The 20,121-nt window shown below is 35.7% G+C and overlaps 1 protein-coding gene and 1 pseudogene across 1 annotated transcript; one reads left to right on the top strand and one right to left on the bottom strand.

Moving 5' to 3' along the window:
- Positions 1-271: 271 nt before the first annotated feature.
- Positions 272-1,271, bottom strand: LOC104773548 (uncharacterized protein At2g29880-like; annotated as a pseudogene).
- A 14,735-nt stretch (positions 1,272-16,006) lies between these two features.
- Positions 16,007-17,544, top strand: LOC104773547 (zinc finger CCCH domain-containing protein 44). Its single transcript, XM_010498185.3, has 2 exons — positions 16,007-16,449; positions 17,250-17,544. The coding sequence occupies exons 1-2, from the start codon at positions 16,141-16,143 to the stop codon at positions 17,364-17,366; spliced, it is 426 nt and encodes a 141-aa protein (XP_010496487.1). The 5' UTR covers positions 16,007-16,140; the 3' UTR covers positions 17,367-17,544.
- Positions 17,545-20,121: the final 2,577 nt, after the last annotated feature.

Below are 20,121 nucleotides of genomic sequence, written 5' to 3'. Positions count from 1 at the left end.
AACAGTTGTCAACGAATTTATCTTTTGATGCACGAATGGTTTAGCTCGTGTAAAGCGTACGTGATCCAGAGGTGAACAAAAACACATGTTATTATTACATATTATGATTATTTAAACTTCAAAACTAAGCACTTATTATTCTGATTTTTTAAGGAAAAAAAGCAACATTAAAAAATGAGAATTTAAAATAAAAGAAAACTACTTCTAGAACAATTATTCTAAACTTACTTATTGTTTTATTCGATTCAACAGAAAATAAGAAAATAATACGCTAAGTGCTACGGAGAATCCAGCCCAAGCGGTCTTCGACAGACATGCTCACAAATACGTCTTTCATTTTCAACGTATGGATCCTGGTTACTGCATCATAGCGGACATGATCTTCCAAATCAGGGATCTCTTTGACAGCATCCCAAACATTATTCTTTTTTTTTTTCTGAGTTTCTCTAAGCTCAACTTCTCTTTGTTGTCTTTCTTCTCTTTGTTGAATCAGACTTATAATCTGAGTGCTAACTCCAACCATTTCAGTTAATACCTTCTCTGAAGACTCACCATGATTAGTTGAATCTGATGGATCTCCATTACGACTGGTTTTACTCTTTTCCTAGTAGGTAACTTTGGTTTAACAGACACTTCATCCACCTCGTCGTCATCCCCCAAATCATCTCTTGCTTGAAGATCATCATCTTCGTCTTCAAAAGTTTCAGCATTTGAATCACCACCAAGTCCAAACGTTTTGATTCCCTTTGCTATAACAGTTTCAAAAATCAATTGCAAATCCTCAAAATCTTCGAAAGTACTGGTCCTCAGGTTTTCATGCCTTGGATGCCCCTGAAAAAACATCATACATTAATTATTATTTATCAATCGTGATTAAAATATATTTAAATTTGGGAAAGTTAACTAAAGGAGAGTTACCAACAAGTAGGCTGCCCACACATCATCTGGAGCTGTAAATTGTTTTCTGATGGGATCCCATCTAAAACCAGAGCTAAAGCATAAGAGTTCAGAATACACATTATATTCCCTTCTTAAAGTCTTCATACGACTTAAATTGCTTAAGTCTTATTGCATTTAAGCTTTTTATTTAGCATTGGTAGTATCTTTGTCTCTACCGTAGCTTTACTTATCGAACCGTTTTTGTCACGCCACTCCCGTTTGATAACTTCAACTAATGTAGCCTGCAACTCTTGACACTCTTCATATGCCCAAGCATTATATGGATTTTTCTTGGTTTTTGTTTTTGTGTGCAACCCTTCTCCGGTATCCATTCCTAAGAGAAAAAAACATAAAGAAATGAATAAACATGGGAGTGTAAGTAACTATAAAATTAAAACAGAGAACTTACGAAGGATGACTGTGGTTTTCTTCAAATTATTTTCGTGAGATGATAGTTGTTTGTTTTGCTTTTGAGAAGTGAAAGGATCTCCAATGTTATATAGGAGAAGTAAGTGTAACAAATACTACTTTTTAGGGATTTTATGATATATGATTGATAAGAGTGTATGGTAATTTAAAATTTGAAAATGTAGAATATCCATAAAGAATATTTTGTCGATAACACTTTTACCAAATCACAATCTGAATTAAAACAAACACTAATAACGTCTCTCATTTAACAATAATAGTCTCATTTTCAATATCTCGATGTTTAAAATACGTATGTGTCAAAGGATGGAGGATGGAGGTAAAGTTGTAAGTTGGATGGTGGTTATCAAGTTTTCGGGACCATCCGAAGGATGGAGGTAAAGTGGTGAGAGAGATGCTTCTTCCGTCGTACGAGCACTTGGTGTTGTCGTCATCATCTCTCAATTGTCTTCGTCTTTCTTCTTCTTTTCCTTCTTCCTCTGTTTTTTTTTTTAATGTTCATGCTCTGATACCATGTCAAAGGTTCTGCAGAGAATTGTATATCTTCCTCATTCATCACCAAACAATATATATACATAGAGGGATATGTTGTCCTACGAGAATATTACATACGTGCTATACAATGGTAACTCTAAGCGATAAAGGAAAGGTCTTCTAACATGGTCCAATAGTATGCTCTGTACGCAATATCCAATTAGTTCCCAGGGCAAGGAGATCAAAGTAAAAGACGTTAAATTGAATCACATACCAATACATGATTCTATTTCTAATATTTTGTGAAGGGATCAAAATCACCGAAGTTTCTCCAATACATCGGCAGAGAGGAGACAACGACATCGACCAAAAGCAAAACAAAAAAACACATGGTTGGAATCGAGATGGTATAAACGAAGAGAATCAATCAAAATAACACAGCAGATTATTTGAGGAACACTACAAAAGATAGAAAGAAAGCCTTCAAACCAGAGCGTGCATGTGTTTTCTGGCCATTTTTTATTTTACGTGCAAAGTATTATCCAAATCCCATGTTAAAAGGTCAGATTTTTTTCTTCACAATTTACACTAACAATTCTTTAACATTCTAGTTAAATCAAGTTGCTATTATAAAATACATAAAATCTAATAACACCAGAATTTAATAGCAATGAAAAGTTAACGATTTGAATAACACTGGAATTCAAATGAATTTAAAGAGTACTTAAAAGTACTTAATCCAATAACAGATGGATTTAAAAGACTTGATAAAATGTTTAGTCCAATAACACTGGAATTTAAATGTCTAATAAATTCTTTCACTTTCTCCCGTCCAACACCCCCCCTTAGGCCACATCAGAGTACGGCATATACAAACATGAAAGACACAGCCATTCGAGAACGAAAAATAGACTTTAGATTGTAGCAAAGCATGATAAAATTTTGTTACGGGTTTAAAGGATGATTTTAAATTATATGAAGATTAAGGATGACTTTAAATTATTGAGAATTTAAGACGACTTATAGGCATTATTATACTTCTAGGTTTTTAAAATATTTTATTGTTCTTTACAATCAAACGGCTTTATACATTTGTGTTTGGATATCAGAATTTGAAACTTCTTTTAATTGAGATTATCTAGTAGTGTCTTACAAAACATACTAATGTTTTTTTTTGAATTGATACAAAACCTAATGTTTTCTTTAAAGAAAAATTAAAAAAAAATAACTAACTTTTTGTTTTTGTTTTTGTTTTTTTTTTGGCAAACAAGTCATCTTTTCATTCAATCACACAAAATAAGCAGGACTACAAAGTTGAGAGTTTTCAAAGAAAAGGCTTGATAATAAACATAAACAAACAAAATTAAAGATAAATAAGTCGACAGTCATGGCCAAGAGGTGTTGAAGATTTGAGCAGAGCATCAAATCGCAAGCTAACTCAAGGTGCAGCGACGCCATATTCTTTGACAAGGTGAAGATGTGGTAGATGGTCCATATCAAGATGACATTGGGACGTTGAGAGGGTTTCCATAGCCGAGAGACACAATGGCTTGATTGGTTCATTGGCAAGGAGGAGGATGTTTGGTGGATTAAGGGTGGGCATGGCTTTCTTGAGGAAGTTTCGGTAACCACACTTCTATGAGCTATGGTCATAATGCCAATATTCTTTAGACTTTGCCAAGGGAGAACGTCATTCCTAGCTTTTGTGATTTATACATGACAATATTCATGGCACAAGGAAGATATGTAGAGAATGGTATGAATGCTTCGGTAATCTCCTCTCCATGGAGAGAAGATCATAATGTCAACTTTCCTGTTACTTTCGGTTTCAGAACAGTTAATGCAAGGTAGTAATTGGGATATTTGATGGCGCAGCTGAAACAGATAATGCCAACTTTAGAGGAACCGGTAACCATCTCTCAACAGAGAAAAGGTCATTATGCCGGTCCTCATCAGTCTTTGGCGGTTAGAGGTAGGGACCCTAAACTAATGGCAGGGTTCTCAAATAATCTTTGCAACAGCAGAGCACCAATGATGTATTATGTTCCAATTGCAGTCTTTGGACAATTGAAATCATAAATCGATAACAAGGTATGTTACGGGAAAGCAATTGAAATTTTGAAACAGACCTGGATTTGTGAAGAGCATAGTTTGGGTCTTGGGGGATTGTCAAGGTTTTGCACAACTCAGGCGTCAACACAGAGCTCTTGTCTAACTGCAACCAAACAAGCTGCTTGGTGAAGGAATCTAGATCCAAGGAGCAGAGAGATGATGGGATTGTCTTCAAGGGAAGCATGTAGCAAAGACGAGACACAAGGTAAAGATGGTGTTTCAGAGTCTCAGATTTGACATTGAGAGGCTGATAACTCGTGAGAACCACCTCACTGGGAGGAACCACCGGGAGACACGGAGGGAGGGAGAGGGGATAAAGCTGGAGCATGGCCAGAGTCGATGGGCGTGTACTTGGTGAACCTCTGGTGCGTTCACCGTCGAAACAGAAAAAGACTAAGCTTGGGTAGAAAAAGAGAACACGGGAGCGACAGCACAGTTTCCCGGTGATGCTAATCTGAATTGACGCCGCCAGGGGGTGAGACATTGGGGATCGTGCCAGAGAGAGAGAGAGCGGCTAGGGTGAACTCACACACGATAACTACTTTTTTTTTTTTTTATGATGAGACTTCTCCTCTCAACTAATTTTTTGTTTATGAAGAAAAATACATATTTTTTTGTCGTTACTAAAATTGGACTTTGTTCTAAATATGTTGTACTATACAAAAAGACTTCGTTTTTAATGTACTTAGGTGACATCCCGTGCTATAGCATATTTGGTTTAATTACATGGTAAATGTTAAAAAATATTTAGATAAGTATATTTGGTTTACTTATATGGTAATTGTTGAGTAGTATATTTGGTTTACTTCTTTTATAATTTCGAAATTTTAAATAGTGTTGAGTAGTATATTTGGTTTACTTACATGGTAAATGTTAAAATATATTTAGATAAGTACGTTGATAAAACATCGTTAATCCTTTGCACGGTAACAAATATACAATGATCTTTTTGCAGTTTTTAAGCGATAGCGGTATGCTTAAAGGTGTTAAATCCAAATATCATATTTTAATTTGGTTTTAGTTTGGACTATTGCACGTATATAACCTACACATAACTATTTTAGAATAGCAAAAATATCTCGTCCCATCCCATCTTGTCTTGTCCTGTCTTGTTTCATCTCGTTCCTACCCGTAAATTGCTCCCATAAATGTTCTCTTTTAAATAATTAACTATTAGACAATTTTTATCGTCCAAAATTTTTGGGTAAGAACATAACTGAATTTTGTGCCTTTTCACATTTTTTGACATATAATTTATTTCCTTCTGCAATAAAAGATTTGTTTATAGTAAATAAATTAAAAAACTACTTATTAATATTCAATTTTGCATAAATATATAGTAATACAATATAGTCAACCAATTATAATTATTGAATTTTAGAGTTTTAAATACTTATTTTAGGGTTTCAAATACCCTAATTATATAATTATAATTATCCTAAAATAAGTATTTAAAACTCTAAAATTCAATAATTATAATTGGTTGACTATAATGTACAATTATATTGGATCTTTTTAAGTATTCATTATATTAGTTATAATATAAAGTATTCATTATATTCTTAATAACTAATATGATTACAAAATATATTAGTTACATAAGATCTTTTTAAAGATATTTCTTGCATATCTTGTGTGTTTAGAGATTATTTAAAATAAGTTGATTTTAGATATATTTTCTATTTCCATTAAAATAATTTGAATCGGTTTTTATTAATTTCACATATCTTATATATTAATTAACTTTATATTATTAAGAATATAATGAATACTTTACTATTTTAAAGTACCATTTAAAGTAATTTAAATTTTATTTTAAATTGTTTTCAAAATTAAACTGAATTTATTTATTTGTTCCTAAAACTGTGAAAAAAAAATATGCACAAATATTAACTGTAATTTCCTTTTCTTATTTTCCGTTTTTTCCTAAAATATTTATAAAGAATCAGAAATTTAGATTTGATTTCTTATGTATTTAAAACGTTTCCTTTATTTAATCCTGATGTATATGTTTTCTTTAATTAAATATTCTAACCGATTAAGATTTAAGCAAAATGATGGTTAATTTAATACATAATAAATATATTTGAAGAGAAAATCGGGTCAACTTGTCGGGTATTAAATGATCCGCGCGTCTCCGACTTAATTTGAAAGGTTAGAGAATTTTATTTCAATGATATACTAATGTATAAATAGTTATTGATTACTAACTTTTTTATTTAAAAACTATCAGAACAAAATCATGGTACAAAAGTTGGTCTATGAGTACTTTTGACTTTAATAGTATAGATTTTAAAAATATTATCGAATTCAAACATGCAACACTATAAAAAAAAAGTTTTGTTAAATACTCAGAAAGGCCTTTAATCTGTTTTAATTAAAAACACCTCTGTTTTAAAAATCTTCGTCTAGCACCAATTACACCCCGTAAAATCGCTAGACCCATCCTCTCTGCCTTGATTAATTATTAATCTCCGCCTAGTATCGATTATTCAATTATGTCTATCTAATTTGATTATAACCCGTCTAAACCGATTATTTTACGCTTACTTTTTTGTTAGCGGTTATTTTTTAAACCAATGAATTATTATTTTTGTTATTTAGACATTTAAATTAAGAGTTTATGATGTTTTACAATAACTAATGTATAAACTTATAAATGAAAACCATAAAATTTTCTTTTAAAATTATGTTTTTATGTATTTAGCGTAATTTTAAAGACAATACTATAGTTTTATATTTTATTCGATGTTTTCTTTTAACATAAAAATAATTATACATATATTTAGTACTATATATTTTTATTTTATTACTAGGTTTTGAACCCACGCTACGCGTGGGTTTATTATATATATTTTGATGAAAATTATATCTGATTGATTACGGTAATAAAATATTATTTTATAAAAAAAAAAAATTAGTATTATCATTTTTATTGTCAAAATTTGTGGTAATTTTCATTATTACTTTTACCGTCTAGTTATTCGTTATACTTTTTTTCATCTTTCTACTCGTCAACTTCTTCACATTTTTCCACTGAAAAACCTTTTTTAGACTACCACACAACTTGTTAACCCATCAAACTCCAAGAACAAAATTATTTATTTTCTCATAAAATTTATGAAATTCATGAAAAGCAGCATAGTTAACACATGCATCCAATTATTGATAATTTTATCTATATACTTATTTTGTTTTAGATCCACACGTTTATAATCTTCTCCAACCAAAATCCTTACTTAGTTTATAATATTTTAAAAACATAATAAAATATACTAATAATATTTTACTTAATATGAATCATATGATATATAGAAATATGAGTACACTATAATAACATATTAATTATAATAAATAATATCAATTATGTTATATCATCAAATAATATCAACTGTATCATATTTTCAAATAACCGTAACCGTATATAGTTAGGGCTTGACTGGTTCAAACGCTGCGGTTGCGGTTGCGAGAGATTGCGGAAGCGGGCGATTGCAGTTTCAAGCGTTACTAAGCATTTTGACCTACTGGTTTAGCGGTTTAAAATTGGTGCATTTGCGGGAGGGTTACGACTGGTTGACCAGCGGGTGCAATAGCGATTGGAATGTAACAAATGTGATATATAATATATAAATGTTTAAAAACACCAAAATTTTTATTAAACTTGATTTATAATTAAAATTTATTAAAAAAATACAAAAATAATTATTCAAAAAACAAATAAATTTCATATTGAAATACTTATTCCTTTACACATTTGGCTTTTCACCAAAAATTTAATCAAGTAATTTGATAAATGACAAAACATATGCTTTAGATCGTCGATCTTTTCTCTTTTCTTTTAGATCGTGGATCAGTAGTTGCATCGGTAGGAATGGTCAAGTGAGAGTTGAGAAGAGTCACTGGTGATTTGTTTTATTTTTTTTTTCACAAATAATCTTATTTTCTTAAATTTCTAATGAAATATTATATTTATTTAGATATTTTGAACTTATATGTGATGTGTCATTAAATTTACATCAAATTTTCCGGGTTATTGTTAATCCAATTATTTTCTTCTAATTGTTTATTTTATAATCTCTGCAATCGTATGCGTACTTCATTTTCTCTCATCCTTAATGAGTAAAATGGTTAGATATAAGATATAACCAAAAAAAAATTATTATCATTGATTTTTTTTAAAGTTTTTTTACAAAAAAAAATCCCAACCGCAATCGCCCGCAACCGCAAACGCTTACACGAAACATCTTTTGGAATTCAGTGGTTTGGAGCGGTTGGAAGCGATTAGGAGCGATTAGGAGCGTTTTGTGTGATTGGTTCCAATCGCTAGCAACCGCTACCACCCGCAAACGCAGTGTTTGCGGGAGGTAGCGAGAGAACCAATCAACACCTTAAACAATATTTCTAAAAAAGCAATATTTAAACAATATTTAAACGGTTATAGTTAAGATTAAACAATATTTCTAACCATAACCGATGGTTAATAAACCATAAACGTGACAACCGTAACTCTGGTCATGCCTATGTATAGCTAATAAAACATGTGTGTTTGTTGTCTATCTTTCTTCTTTAAACTCCAAAACTTGATTTAAACATCAAATCAAAGTCTTGCGATATCAATTCTTCTTCCTTAGACCCAAAAATAATAAAGTAATGAAAGAATATCAACTCATCTATAAAATCATACACAAAAATATGTTTTGTAGCTCATAAGAAAAAAAGCACAAACGTAGATAAATAAGATAATTTATGTTTTACATCAATATTTATAGTATTTTAAACTTTTAAAAGGTTTCGAAATATAAAATTTGAACCTTTTAAAAAGTTTCAATATTTATAATATTTTAAACTTTTAAAATTTAAAAATTATAATATTTAAAAACTTTTTAAAAGCTAAGAACTTTTAAAAGTTTCAATATTTATAATATTTAAACTTTTAAGAATTTTAAAAATTATAATATTTTTTGAAACCTTTTAAAGTTTTAATATAATCAAATAAAAAACGGATCAAACTAAATAATTTTTAAACTTGGACACTTGATAAATCAAGCTTTCCTGCTCATTCGTTGTTGGAAGCATATTAATCTTATTTATACTGGTTCTGAACCATTGTTTAAAACTTTTCTAGCCAATGTGGGATATTGTTCATAGTTCTTTTATTTCCATAAATTTAAAATTTTTCTTTTTCTAAAAAATTCTGGAAATTTAAAAAAATGTTAATGAAAACATGTCAAATCCTGATTGGTGGTTTTAAAATAATTCTTAATATAGAAAATTCTGGAAACTTTAAAAAATGTTAATGAGTGACATGTCTTATTACAATTGGAGGTTTTAAATCCTAGGTGGACAGCCTTAGAAGCTTGTAGCTTTTACTTTTTATTAGTATAAATTAGTTTAATAAAATCAATACAATAAAAACACAATGTGTTACTTTTCACTTATGACACATCAGCTTTTGTATTGAAGCAGGTGTTGACACTTCGGTAAAAATCAATAAACTATCAAATTATAACAATTAATACAGCTTAGGTTTTTTACTCCTAGGTGGACACATAATTGTCTTCTCTTCTTTGTTAAAATTGATCGTTCTCCTTCTTTCTATCGATCGATTTCACTCGATTTCTTCTTCTTTATGTCTACAGATTTTAGTTCTTAATTTATTCCTCTTATTTCTAACTCGCTTTTTCAACCTATGTTGCATATGAAAATCACAAAACATCTCGATTACAACTTTTTCTTTTTAACGCGATTTGGAATCATAATTGTTGCAACGGTGGCGGAGGAAGAAGCTGCGAAGGTTGTGAGTACATTGCAACAAGCTTCATAGCATCCATTGGACCAAGTTGTTTTGTCTGGTCGGAAACTGAAACTCAAGCATTTGAAAAGTTTCAAAGTGTCCTTGTCCTTAATCTCTATGAAAATCAGCTTGAGGTCTGTTCTAAATCCAGAAAATTGTAATATCCAAGCAAATTTGTTAGTGTTATGATATGTTATGTGTCAAAAATGTAAACTTTTGTTCTGAATTTGAATCTTTAGGATAAATTATTTGGTTTTTAGATATGCTCTTTGTCAAGCAAATCTGTTAGTGTGTGGTTTCTTTGTTCAAAGATTTAAACTTTACTTCATTTTGAGTCTTTAATAGGTAATGTATCTGCCTATCTGGATCGGTTATTGTGGTGATGTCTAGATTGAGATTGATTTTAAAGTGTGTGTTTCTTTGTCTTGATCAAAGGCTATGTTTGATTGCAGATACTGAACACGGTGTGGCTCTTGCAATATTTAAGAGAGATCATTGGTCACAGACAATAGAGAGCGCAAAGAGCCTTGTGAAGCAGATGTTGGAACCTGATCCCACTAAGTGTTTGACTCCTCAGGAAGTTCTTGGTAATGAAATGATTTTAACTCAGTTTTTCTTATTCAACTTGTTTTTTCTTCGGTTGGATTTGAAGTTGAGAAACCGCCGCTGAAGTGAAGTCGGTCTCTATTTCCTTCTTAAAGATCATTGTTGGATACAGAATGCTAAGCTCCAAATGTTCATTTAGGGGATATTGTTAGGTCAAGGTTGAAGCAATTCTCCATGGTGAATAGACTGAAAAGGTAAGTTCTTCATGTAAATGTTGCCTCTTAATATTTTCCAGATGCGTTTGTACTTTTGTTTGGAGCTTTGATTGGTTTCAGTTACTTGCTCTCTTTTGATGCTTCCAGTTAATCGTTGAGCACTTGTCTCTTTAAGAAGTTGAAGTGATCAGAAACATGTTTACACTGATGGATGCAGTTGTCTCTTTCCATTTGTTTTTTTCTATACTAAATCTTTGGTGATGCAGTTTTTGACCCTATAAGTTGTTAGAGAATATGTTGTCCCACTTAGTTTTGTTTAAGTATTGAGCTGTTCTCAATTGGTTTTGGTGATTTTTTCTTCTACCTTGTCCTTATTTAAGTTAGGCATTTAGTTAGGATATGTTTCACATATAATTGGTTCCTAGAATATCTCTTATATAGGATCTTCCTGAGATATGATTCCCTTGTATAAATGTAATCGACTAATCAATGGAATACTCATCAAGTATTATACACTTACATGGTATCAGAAGCCTCTTGATCTCGCGATCTCTTGCATTTTTTCTCTTTTCCTCTGTTTTTCAATTCCTTTGTTCCTTCTTTCGTTTACCTTTTCGCGATGGCTCCTACCACTCCCACATCTACTTCATCCGATAAGCCATTTGGCATCAGTCAGATCCGAGCATACATACCAATCATCTTGGATCTCGAAAAGATGAACTATGATGTGTGGAGAGAACTGTTCGAAACACACTGCCTTACCTTTGGCGTGCTCGAACACCTCGACGGCACAACCGCCGCTACACCAGACACAGAGAAGGTCTGGAAAGAACGTGATGGTCTTGTGAAGATGTGGATCTACGCCACCATCATCGATTCCCTCACCGAAACAATTCTTAAGTCAAAAAGCACTGCTCGTGATCTCTGGCTTGCATTGGAGAATCAGTTTCGTGACAACAAAGAAAGCCGTGCTCTCCAACTGGAGAATGAATTGCGGACTATCACCATTGGCGATCTAACAGTCCAGGAGTACTGCCGCAAATTGAAAACCTTATCTAATTTGTTGGCCAATGTTGACTCCCCTGTTTCTGACCGTGCTCTCGTTATGCATTGTCTGAATGGCTTAAACGAGAAGTTCGATGGCATTCACAACGTCATCCGTCATCGATCCCCATTTCCCAGCTTTACAACCACTCGCTCCATGCTGCAGTCGGAGGAAGACTGCCTTAAGAAGCAGGTTCGTCCCCCTGCTACACCAGCCGCCACGGCCTCCTCTCCGACCGTTCATAATGCTGATCAACCTCCCTCCACCAACTACACTAACAGAGGCAACCACAACAAACACAAGGGACGCGGTGGTGGTCGCGGAAATTGTGGTAGAGGACGTCACAACAACAACTCTGGTCACTTCTTGCCTGGATCCTATGGCTCTCAACCAGTCAGCTATCCTCCCTCTCAGTGGAACTACAATGCTCCTCCGTGGCCATACCCGTACTATCCGTCCCCATACCCGTACCAACAACAGTTCGCTCCACCGACTCGTCCACACACCGGTTTCCCATCCTATGCTCCACATCCACAGGCTCATCTCGTTCAGGACGGCACCGGGGACACGTCTTCCTCTGCATTAGTTCCCACGGCTCTTGCTCATGCGTTCAACACAATGACGCTTCAGGATCCTGTTGTCACTCTTTGGGTCATGGACACAGGCGCCACTGCTCACGTTACTTCCCAACCAGGTAATCTCACGACTGTTTTTAATAAGAGCATAACTCCCTCTGTCATTGTCGGTAATGGATCACTTGCTCCTGTCACAAACTCTGGTCACGGAACCTTACTTACCCCGTCCCGTGCTCTTCAACTTCAAAATGTGCTTGTTTGTCCATCCTTTGTTCAAAACCTGATTTCAGTTCGTCGCTTTGTTACTGACAACATTTGTACTATTGAATTTGATCCCTTTGGTTTCTCTATTAAGGATCTTCCGACCAAGCAGACTCTCCTCCGATGTGACAGTCCGGGACCACTGTATTCGAAGACACCCACCACACAACCATCTCCTCCTCTCGCTCTCACCTTGGGTAGTTCTCTTTGGCATCGTAGGTTGGGTCATCCGGGAAGTTCAGTTCAGCGCTCTCTACATTCTTTTGGCTTTAATAAAGCTGACATCACGTCTGTATGTCATGCTTGTCGTTTAGGGAAACACTCTCGTCTTCCGATTTATTCTTCGTCTACTGTTGTTACAGAACCATTTGATATTGTTCACTCAGATATTTGGACATCTCCAGTTTTAAGCAACAGTGGTTTCAAATATTATCTCTTATTTATGGATGACTTCTCTCACTTTATATGGGTCTGTCCTCTCAAAAAGAAAAGTGATTTTGGGCAGTTTTTGCAGTTTTCCGCCTATGTTCGAACGCAGTTCAACAAAAACATTCGAGCCCTCCAGTGTGACAACGGGGGAGAATACACAAGTCGATCCTTCCTTGAGTATTTAGCCTCCTCTGGCATTGAACTTCGGTTATCGTGTCCGCACACCTCCCAATAGAATGGTAGGGCTGAGAGTATGCTCCGTACTATCAACAACCTTTTGCGCACGTTTCTGATACAAGCTCATATGCCTTACACTTTCTGGGTCGAAGCTCTCCTGGCCTCTGCTCACACACTCAACCTTTTACCATCATCTTCCATCAACAACCTTACTCCGTTCTCTCGTTTGTTCAACAAACCTCAGACATATGATCATTTACGAGTGTTCAGATGCCTCTGTTACCCTAACGTGCTATCCACGGCTCCTCACAAACTGGCTCCCCGGTCTGTCGCATGCGTGTTTCTTGGCTATCCTGCTAACCATCGCGGTTATCGTTGTCTTGACATTGCATCTCGCAAAATCCTACTCTCACGTCATGTTGTCTTTGTCGAAAATGTCTTCCCATTCTCACAACTTCCACCGCCAAACACACCAAAACCAGTTCCTCTTCTTCCTCCGCCTATCCCACCATCAAGGCCTGTTCCTTCTCCTTCCGACGGTATTCCTTCACCGTCGGCTTTGCCGCCTTAAAATACACACCCGATGACAACCCGGAGCAAGAATGGCATCACAAAACCTCGTGCTCTGGTTTGTCTTCATACCGACAACATCTCTCCCCTCCCTCTTTCACATGTGCAGGCTGCAAATGATCCTTATTGGAATGGTGCCATGGGGGTGGAACACCATGCTCTTATTAAACGCAGGACGTGGGATTTGGTTGAACGCTCTAAGAACACTAACATTATTCGTTCTATGTGGCTTTTTCGTCATAAGTTTGATGCAGATGGGAAGCTCTCTCGCTACAAGGCGCGCTTGGTGGCCAATGGCAAATCACAACAACTTGGCATAGACTGTGACGAGACCTTCAGTCCTGTGGTGAAGCCTGCGACTATCCGTGCCGTTCTTCATGTTGCTCTTAACAGAAATTGGCCTCTACGACAGCTCGATGTCAAGAACGCCTTCCTCTACGACGATCTTAATGAGACCGTCTACATGCATCAACCGCCTGGATTCATCGACAAAACCAAACCTAACCACGTCTGCTTGCTTTGCCGGTCTCTCTATGGATTGAAGCAAGCTCCCCGGGCCTGGTACACTTGGTTTGCTTTGGTGGCTCGTCAGGTAGGCTTTTGTCAAAGCCTCTGTGATAACTCTCTGTTTTTGTATGGTTTTGGTTCAAACAGGGCGTATCTTCTCTTGTATGTTGACGACATAATCCTTACAGCGTCGTCACCAGCTCTGTTTGACAAGATTGTCTCTCATCTTGCGGATGCGTTTGATCTCACTGACCTCGGGAAACTTCATCACTTTCTCGGCATTGCAGTCAAATACAACAAAGCCGGCATTCTTCTCAGTCAACAGAATTATGCGGCTGACATCCTCAATCGTGCCTCCATGACAAATTGCAATCCTTGCAACACTCCGGTTGATACGGCAAGCAAGCTTGAAGCAACGTCTAGTCCTCCGATCGCTGATCCCACTCTTTATCGAAGTCTTGTCGGCGCCCTCCAGTATCTGACTTTTACACGCCCCGACATTGCGTTTGCAGTTCAGCAAGTATGCCTCTTTATGCACGACCCGCGAGAGAATCATCTCACAGCTCTCAAACGGATCTTGCGCTACATCAAAGGCACGATCACTCATGGTCTTCAAATCCACAAGACTCCACCACTGATCTCGTTGCCTATTCTGATGCTGACTGGGCTGGCTGCCCAAACTCAAGGTGCTCTACGTCTGGTTACGCGGTGTTCCTCGATGACAGCCTCATCTCCTGGTCCTCCAGTGCTGTTGCAGAGACCGTCTCTCGGTCCAGTGCGGAAGCAGAGTATCGGGGTGTCGCCAATGCTGTTGCAGAGACTTCTTGGCTACGTAATCTCTTGCTTGATCTTGGCTGTCCTCTCACCAAAGCAACACTGGTGTATTGTGACAATGTCTCTGTGGTGTACCTCTCCACCAATCCGGTGCAACATCAACATACAAAACATATGGAAATCGATATTCACTTCGTCCGTGAAAAGGTGGCTCTTGGACATGTTCGTGTTCTCCATGTACCGTCCTCATTACAGTATGCGGATTTCTTCACCAAGGGCCTCCCGTCTCCATTGTTCAATGATTTTCGAACCAGCCTGAACGTCCGCCCTCCTCCCGTTCTGACTGCGGGGGAGTGTTAGTTAGGATATGTTTCACATATATTTGGTTCCTAGAATATTACTTGTATAAGATCTTGCTCAGATATGATTCCCTTGTATAAATGTAATCGACTGATCAATGGAATACTCATCAAGTACTACACACTTACAAGGCACAATTTGTATTTGACGTTTGAGACTGTACTCTTTTGTTCTTTCCATTTTGGAGTAGAAAACATCCATTTGATTTTCAGATTGTTATGCTTTGGACAAAAAGAACGATTCATGAGGAAGCAAGAGAACTCATCAGTAAGCTGTGACAATGTCAAGAGATTCATACATTGAAGAGGTGAATCACAGAGGAGGAGGAGAAGCCTTGGGATCAAATCCCTAAATTGAATTTTGGGGAGTAAGAAAATGAATCAAGAGGGAGTGTTGGAAGTTTATTCATTACTTAATCCTGCAACAGAGAAGTTGGAGAAAGTGAAAGATGCATTGATGATGAAAAACACATAGGAAGCATGAGCAGAAGAACTGGTGGTGACATGGTGTGGTCGTACAGAAAGAAGAAGATGCAAAGGAGAAGAAACTAAAAGAAAAATAACATTGGACCATTATTTTAGTAAAGGCCCATATGTATAAATGGGTTTGTTTAGTTGTAAGTGTTTGGTTAATATAAAAACTAGAAATAGTAACTTTAAAATTAGTTGCTAATTAATTCTCGTTTAATTTCTGATTTTCTTGTTAGGTGTCTATCCCATCCTTCGATAAGCCTGATTTAAGAAAAATGGAAAAAAACTTAAGAAAAAAAAGAAAAAGAAAAAGTAAAGGGCAAATAAATATTTCTCCTCGATTAAGACAAAACCCCAAAAATCAGAAAACCAAAAATTAAAAAAAAAAAGTTGAAAGGATAACACAAAACCCCCCTTTCGTCTTCCCCAAATCCACTACCACACAGACAAAATCACACCGAAAATGGCGGTTTCTTCCGGAACATTCTCCACCTTCCTCTGCATCAAAACGCCATCGTTCCGCAACGCATCGACCCCTCTTTCGTCTCTCAGGCTCGCCTCTCACCCAGCGGCTAAGCTACGCTTGGTCCTAGCAGTAACATCTGCGACTGAGTCTTCGGAGCCAACCGCAACCAATAAGAGAGTTCCACGCGGTATCATGAAGCCTCGACCAGTGACCCCTGAGATGCAAGACATCGTCGGTCTTCCTGAAATCCCTCGCACACAAGCTCTCAAACGCATTTGGGCTTACATCAAAGAACACGACCTTCAAGTAAATCAATTCTAATTTCTCTCTTACAACATTCTGGTTTGGTCTTTCTTAGGGTTATGTCTTGATTTCTTCAATCTGGCTGTTTGGTGTTTTAAAAGGGTCAAATTTTAGGGTTTCTGGTAGGAAAATTGGATAAGGGTTGTCATCTTGTTACTTATGCTGTCTTGCTCTGTGTAACTTAAAGCTGAGAACTTTGTTTCTATGAATAGTTGCAATCTAGAGCTTGTCTATTATTAGCTAATAAAGGTAGTTTGAAGATTTTGTGGGCGTTTTAATGTCTTGTAAGATCTGTTTACTGGGAGTGAAGATGTTATGCAGTAGTTGATAGTAGTGACCAATTGCTTCATATGATTTTTGTGGTAGATGTGTATAAGCAGTTTTGATTCTTTGATTGAGTCTGACTTGAACATGTTTGGCAATGTGTGTCCTTTGAGGTGACAGATATGTTTCTCAGCCTCTCTGTTCCTGAGCCTTTTCCTATAGTTCTAGATAAATGTCTCAAGATGGAACTCTTTCAGCTCTTGAAATGCTTCTTCTATTGTATTTCAATTTTTTAAGATGCTGTTTCTCTGCAACTTTTGGTATTGTTGCTGTTTGGTTTAGGTTCTCTTTCAGCTCTTGAAATTCTTGTTCTATTTGTGTTACAAGTGCTGAAGATGTTGTTTCTCTGTAGCTTTTATATAGTCTATAGCAACCAAGTAGCCAAAACTTATTGTGTTACTCTCTTAGAAAGCTCTTGCTTATTTCCTCCTTTGCCATGTAGTACAATGTTTTACTGATTGACTAATTTTGTTCTTCAGGACCCACAAAACAAGAGAGAAATACTATGTGACGAGAAGCTGAAGAAGATATTCGAAGGCAAAGATCGTGTTGGCTTCCTCGAGATTGCAAAGCTCATCGGTCCTCACTTCCTCTGATGGAATGATAGCCAGAAGTTGGAGAAGACTTTAGATTAAGATTAGTAAGTTAGGGTTTTTGCAAACAGAGTACTTGAGAAGGTTTACTTGTCTTTTTTTTTGGTGTGGCTTCAATGGATGTTATGTACTTATGTAGACTTTGCTTCCTAATATTGTTTGCGTTCTCGTTTCCATTTCAGATTCTATGTCTTGGTTTCTTTTTTGGCTTCAGTGGGTGTTATGTAGACTATCTACTACGTGGGATACAAAACAAAATACCGGTAAAAAACCTGCAGAAATTAACAAGTCAAATATAATAACTTTCATCCATCTCAAATTTAATAAATTTCTGTATATATATCTTCTTTCTTCAGCTCATATTCTGCTTCTTCCACATCTACAACATGCTTGTCCTTTTTGCATCATGTTCTGAAAATGGTTTATATGGTTTAATATATGTGAAAATGGACCAGATTGACACAATTTTACAAAAATATTGCTGGATTGACACCCTCCTTTTGGGAAAAATTAGAATGACACAATTTACTGTTTAAATTACTAAAAGCCCAAATAAAACTGTATTAGGAAATAAAAATTAATAAAACCAAAAAAAAATCGAACCAAAAGCCCAAATAAAACTGTATTAGGAAATAAAAGTTAATAAAACCAAAAAAAAATCGACCAGAATCAAAACATCCCAAACCCGACATTATTTTTTTAAACAATAGAAAACTTTGTGTCGTCCGCCAGCGAAGAACGAAGAACGAAGAACGAAGAAGAGGTTTTACAGTCACCATAAAAACCCGATTTGCCATCATCTTCCGCCGGCGATTAAGAGCTGTAATCACCGGTGTTGGGTTAAAGAGTTCCAGCGGCGAAATAAGAACTTAGCGGCTTTGGTGGTTGGTGATTTGTAATCACCAGTGTTCACTGCTCTATCCAGTTACAGACGCCGGCGTAGTTGGGTTAAGGAATTCCGGTGGCTTTGAACTTAGTGGCTTCGATGGTTGGTGATTTTCTCCGGCGGTGAGTTTTAATTGGATTATTATAATAATGAACAGAATTGTTAATTGCAATTGTAGATTAACCTTGTTTTTGTTTTGGGTCTTGCTCTTGTGACAGATTGGGTGGGCAGGATTAGGCTTTTTGTTTTGGGTCTTGCTCCTCAATAGCTTGATAATTCCGGTTAGACTTTATGATATGATTTTTTCTCCAATTATCACTGTCTACATTATGCAAGCTCTTTGATTTCCATTGAATTGTACGATGTTTGTATGATTTTAGAGTACTAAGGAGGATTTGATATACAAGTGGCATTGGACTTAACAGAAGATTAAATCAACCATCTGCAGATAATTGTCGAAACTAAAAGCAGGTATATTTTTTATCCTTCTTCACGGATGGGATTTTTGTTTTTCTGTTAGTAAATTTACAGGATTCTATCAACTATGGCAATGCTTATAATTTGCAGATTAAGATTATTGCTTTCGAGAGTTGAATGTTTGTTTTTTTACATTGGTTCTTGATGTCTATACTGCAGCTAATAGTCTGAACAAACCTTTTTTCTTCTTTTCTTGGTGACTCTTGTTTGGTGTTAGTTATACTACATCTGATTGTTGGTAGTGCGTGTCAGAATTGTGGAATATATAGTAACCAAATGGCCATGAATTGTTACGTAAGTAGTTCTCTTTTGAGATCATTGGATATCTAACATTTTGGAATGTTGGAATTGAGAAGGGTGAAGAAAAATGTTGGAATTGAGAAGGGTGAAGAAAAATGTTCCTCGGAATGAAAATCCAGGTGATTGTGGTGTGTATGCTCTTAAGTACATTGAATGTTTAGCTCTTGGGAAATCATTTGATGGGCTTTGCGATGAGAACATGTTGGCTCTTCGGATTAAGCTTGCATCGGAATTATACGACGAAGTCAGAGAATTAGCCATACCACCTAACATGACTGATTCATATCCTCAAGCTAAAGCTATTATCATCCCTTCCCTAGTTGATGAGTCCTTGTAGACTATTTTGCTTCATTTCCTTACGTTTTGTAGACTATCATTGTAGACTATTTCTTCTTTTGCATGTGAATTTGAACGTGAGAGTCATAATATAACTTGTAGACTATTTCTTTTGAATGTGAATTTTTTTCTTCTCATAATTATATAAACATAGCGACATGTAGTGTTTGTTAGCTTAACGACATGTAATGTTTTGTTATTACATTCAGCTCAAACTAAACCGGGTCAAGGGTCAACCGCATGTGAATTTGAACGTGAATGATCATAATATAACTTGTAGACTATTTCTCTTATTTTCCCCAACGAGTAAAGCATATACTCATTTTAAATTTTAAATTTGGACGTGAATGATGATAATATAACTTGAAGACTTGTAGACTATTTCTCTTATTTTTCCCACGAGTAAAGCATATACTAATGTTAAATTTTAAATTGTTACTAACAAAAGAATGGGAGAATATAAAAGAACTTTGAACTAAAAAGAGTTCTATGTCAATGAAAGCATCGTCATTTTCAACAAAAATCTAAAGAGAACTTGGGAAAATAACAAAAACTAGGAAATTATAGAGTACATGTCTTGCGATTATGTCCTACTTGGTTGCAATTACCACATGTGTATTGTTTTCTTGGCTTCTTCTTTTCCATTGCAATTTCCATTGCCGATTTGATTCTTGAATTCTTTGGTCTACCTGCTTGTTGTTTTGGAATCGGTGGTCCACCAACAAAATCTTTGTACAACTCTCCTAGAATATGATGATC

The sequence above is a fragment of the Camelina sativa genome, chromosome 15, assembly GCF_030686135.1.
Source record: "Camelina sativa cultivar CO46 ecotype springtype chromosome 15, ASM3068613v1".
Classification (NCBI taxonomy): domain Eukaryota; kingdom Viridiplantae; phylum Streptophyta; class Magnoliopsida; order Brassicales; family Brassicaceae; genus Camelina; species Camelina sativa.
Note: the sequence above shows the minus strand (reverse complement) of the source record. Positions and strands in the feature narration are given on the sequence as shown.

Excerpts from the sequence above, each read along its gene's own strand:
- LOC104773547 (XM_010498185.3), top strand. The coding sequence starts at position 16,141 with ATGGCGGTTTCTTCCGGAACATTCTCCACCTTCCTCTGCATCAAAACG. Across the intron at positions 16,450-17,249 it reads TCAAAGAACACGACCTTCAA|GACCCACAAAACAAGAGAGA; the intron begins GTAAATCAATTC and ends TTTGTTCTTCAG.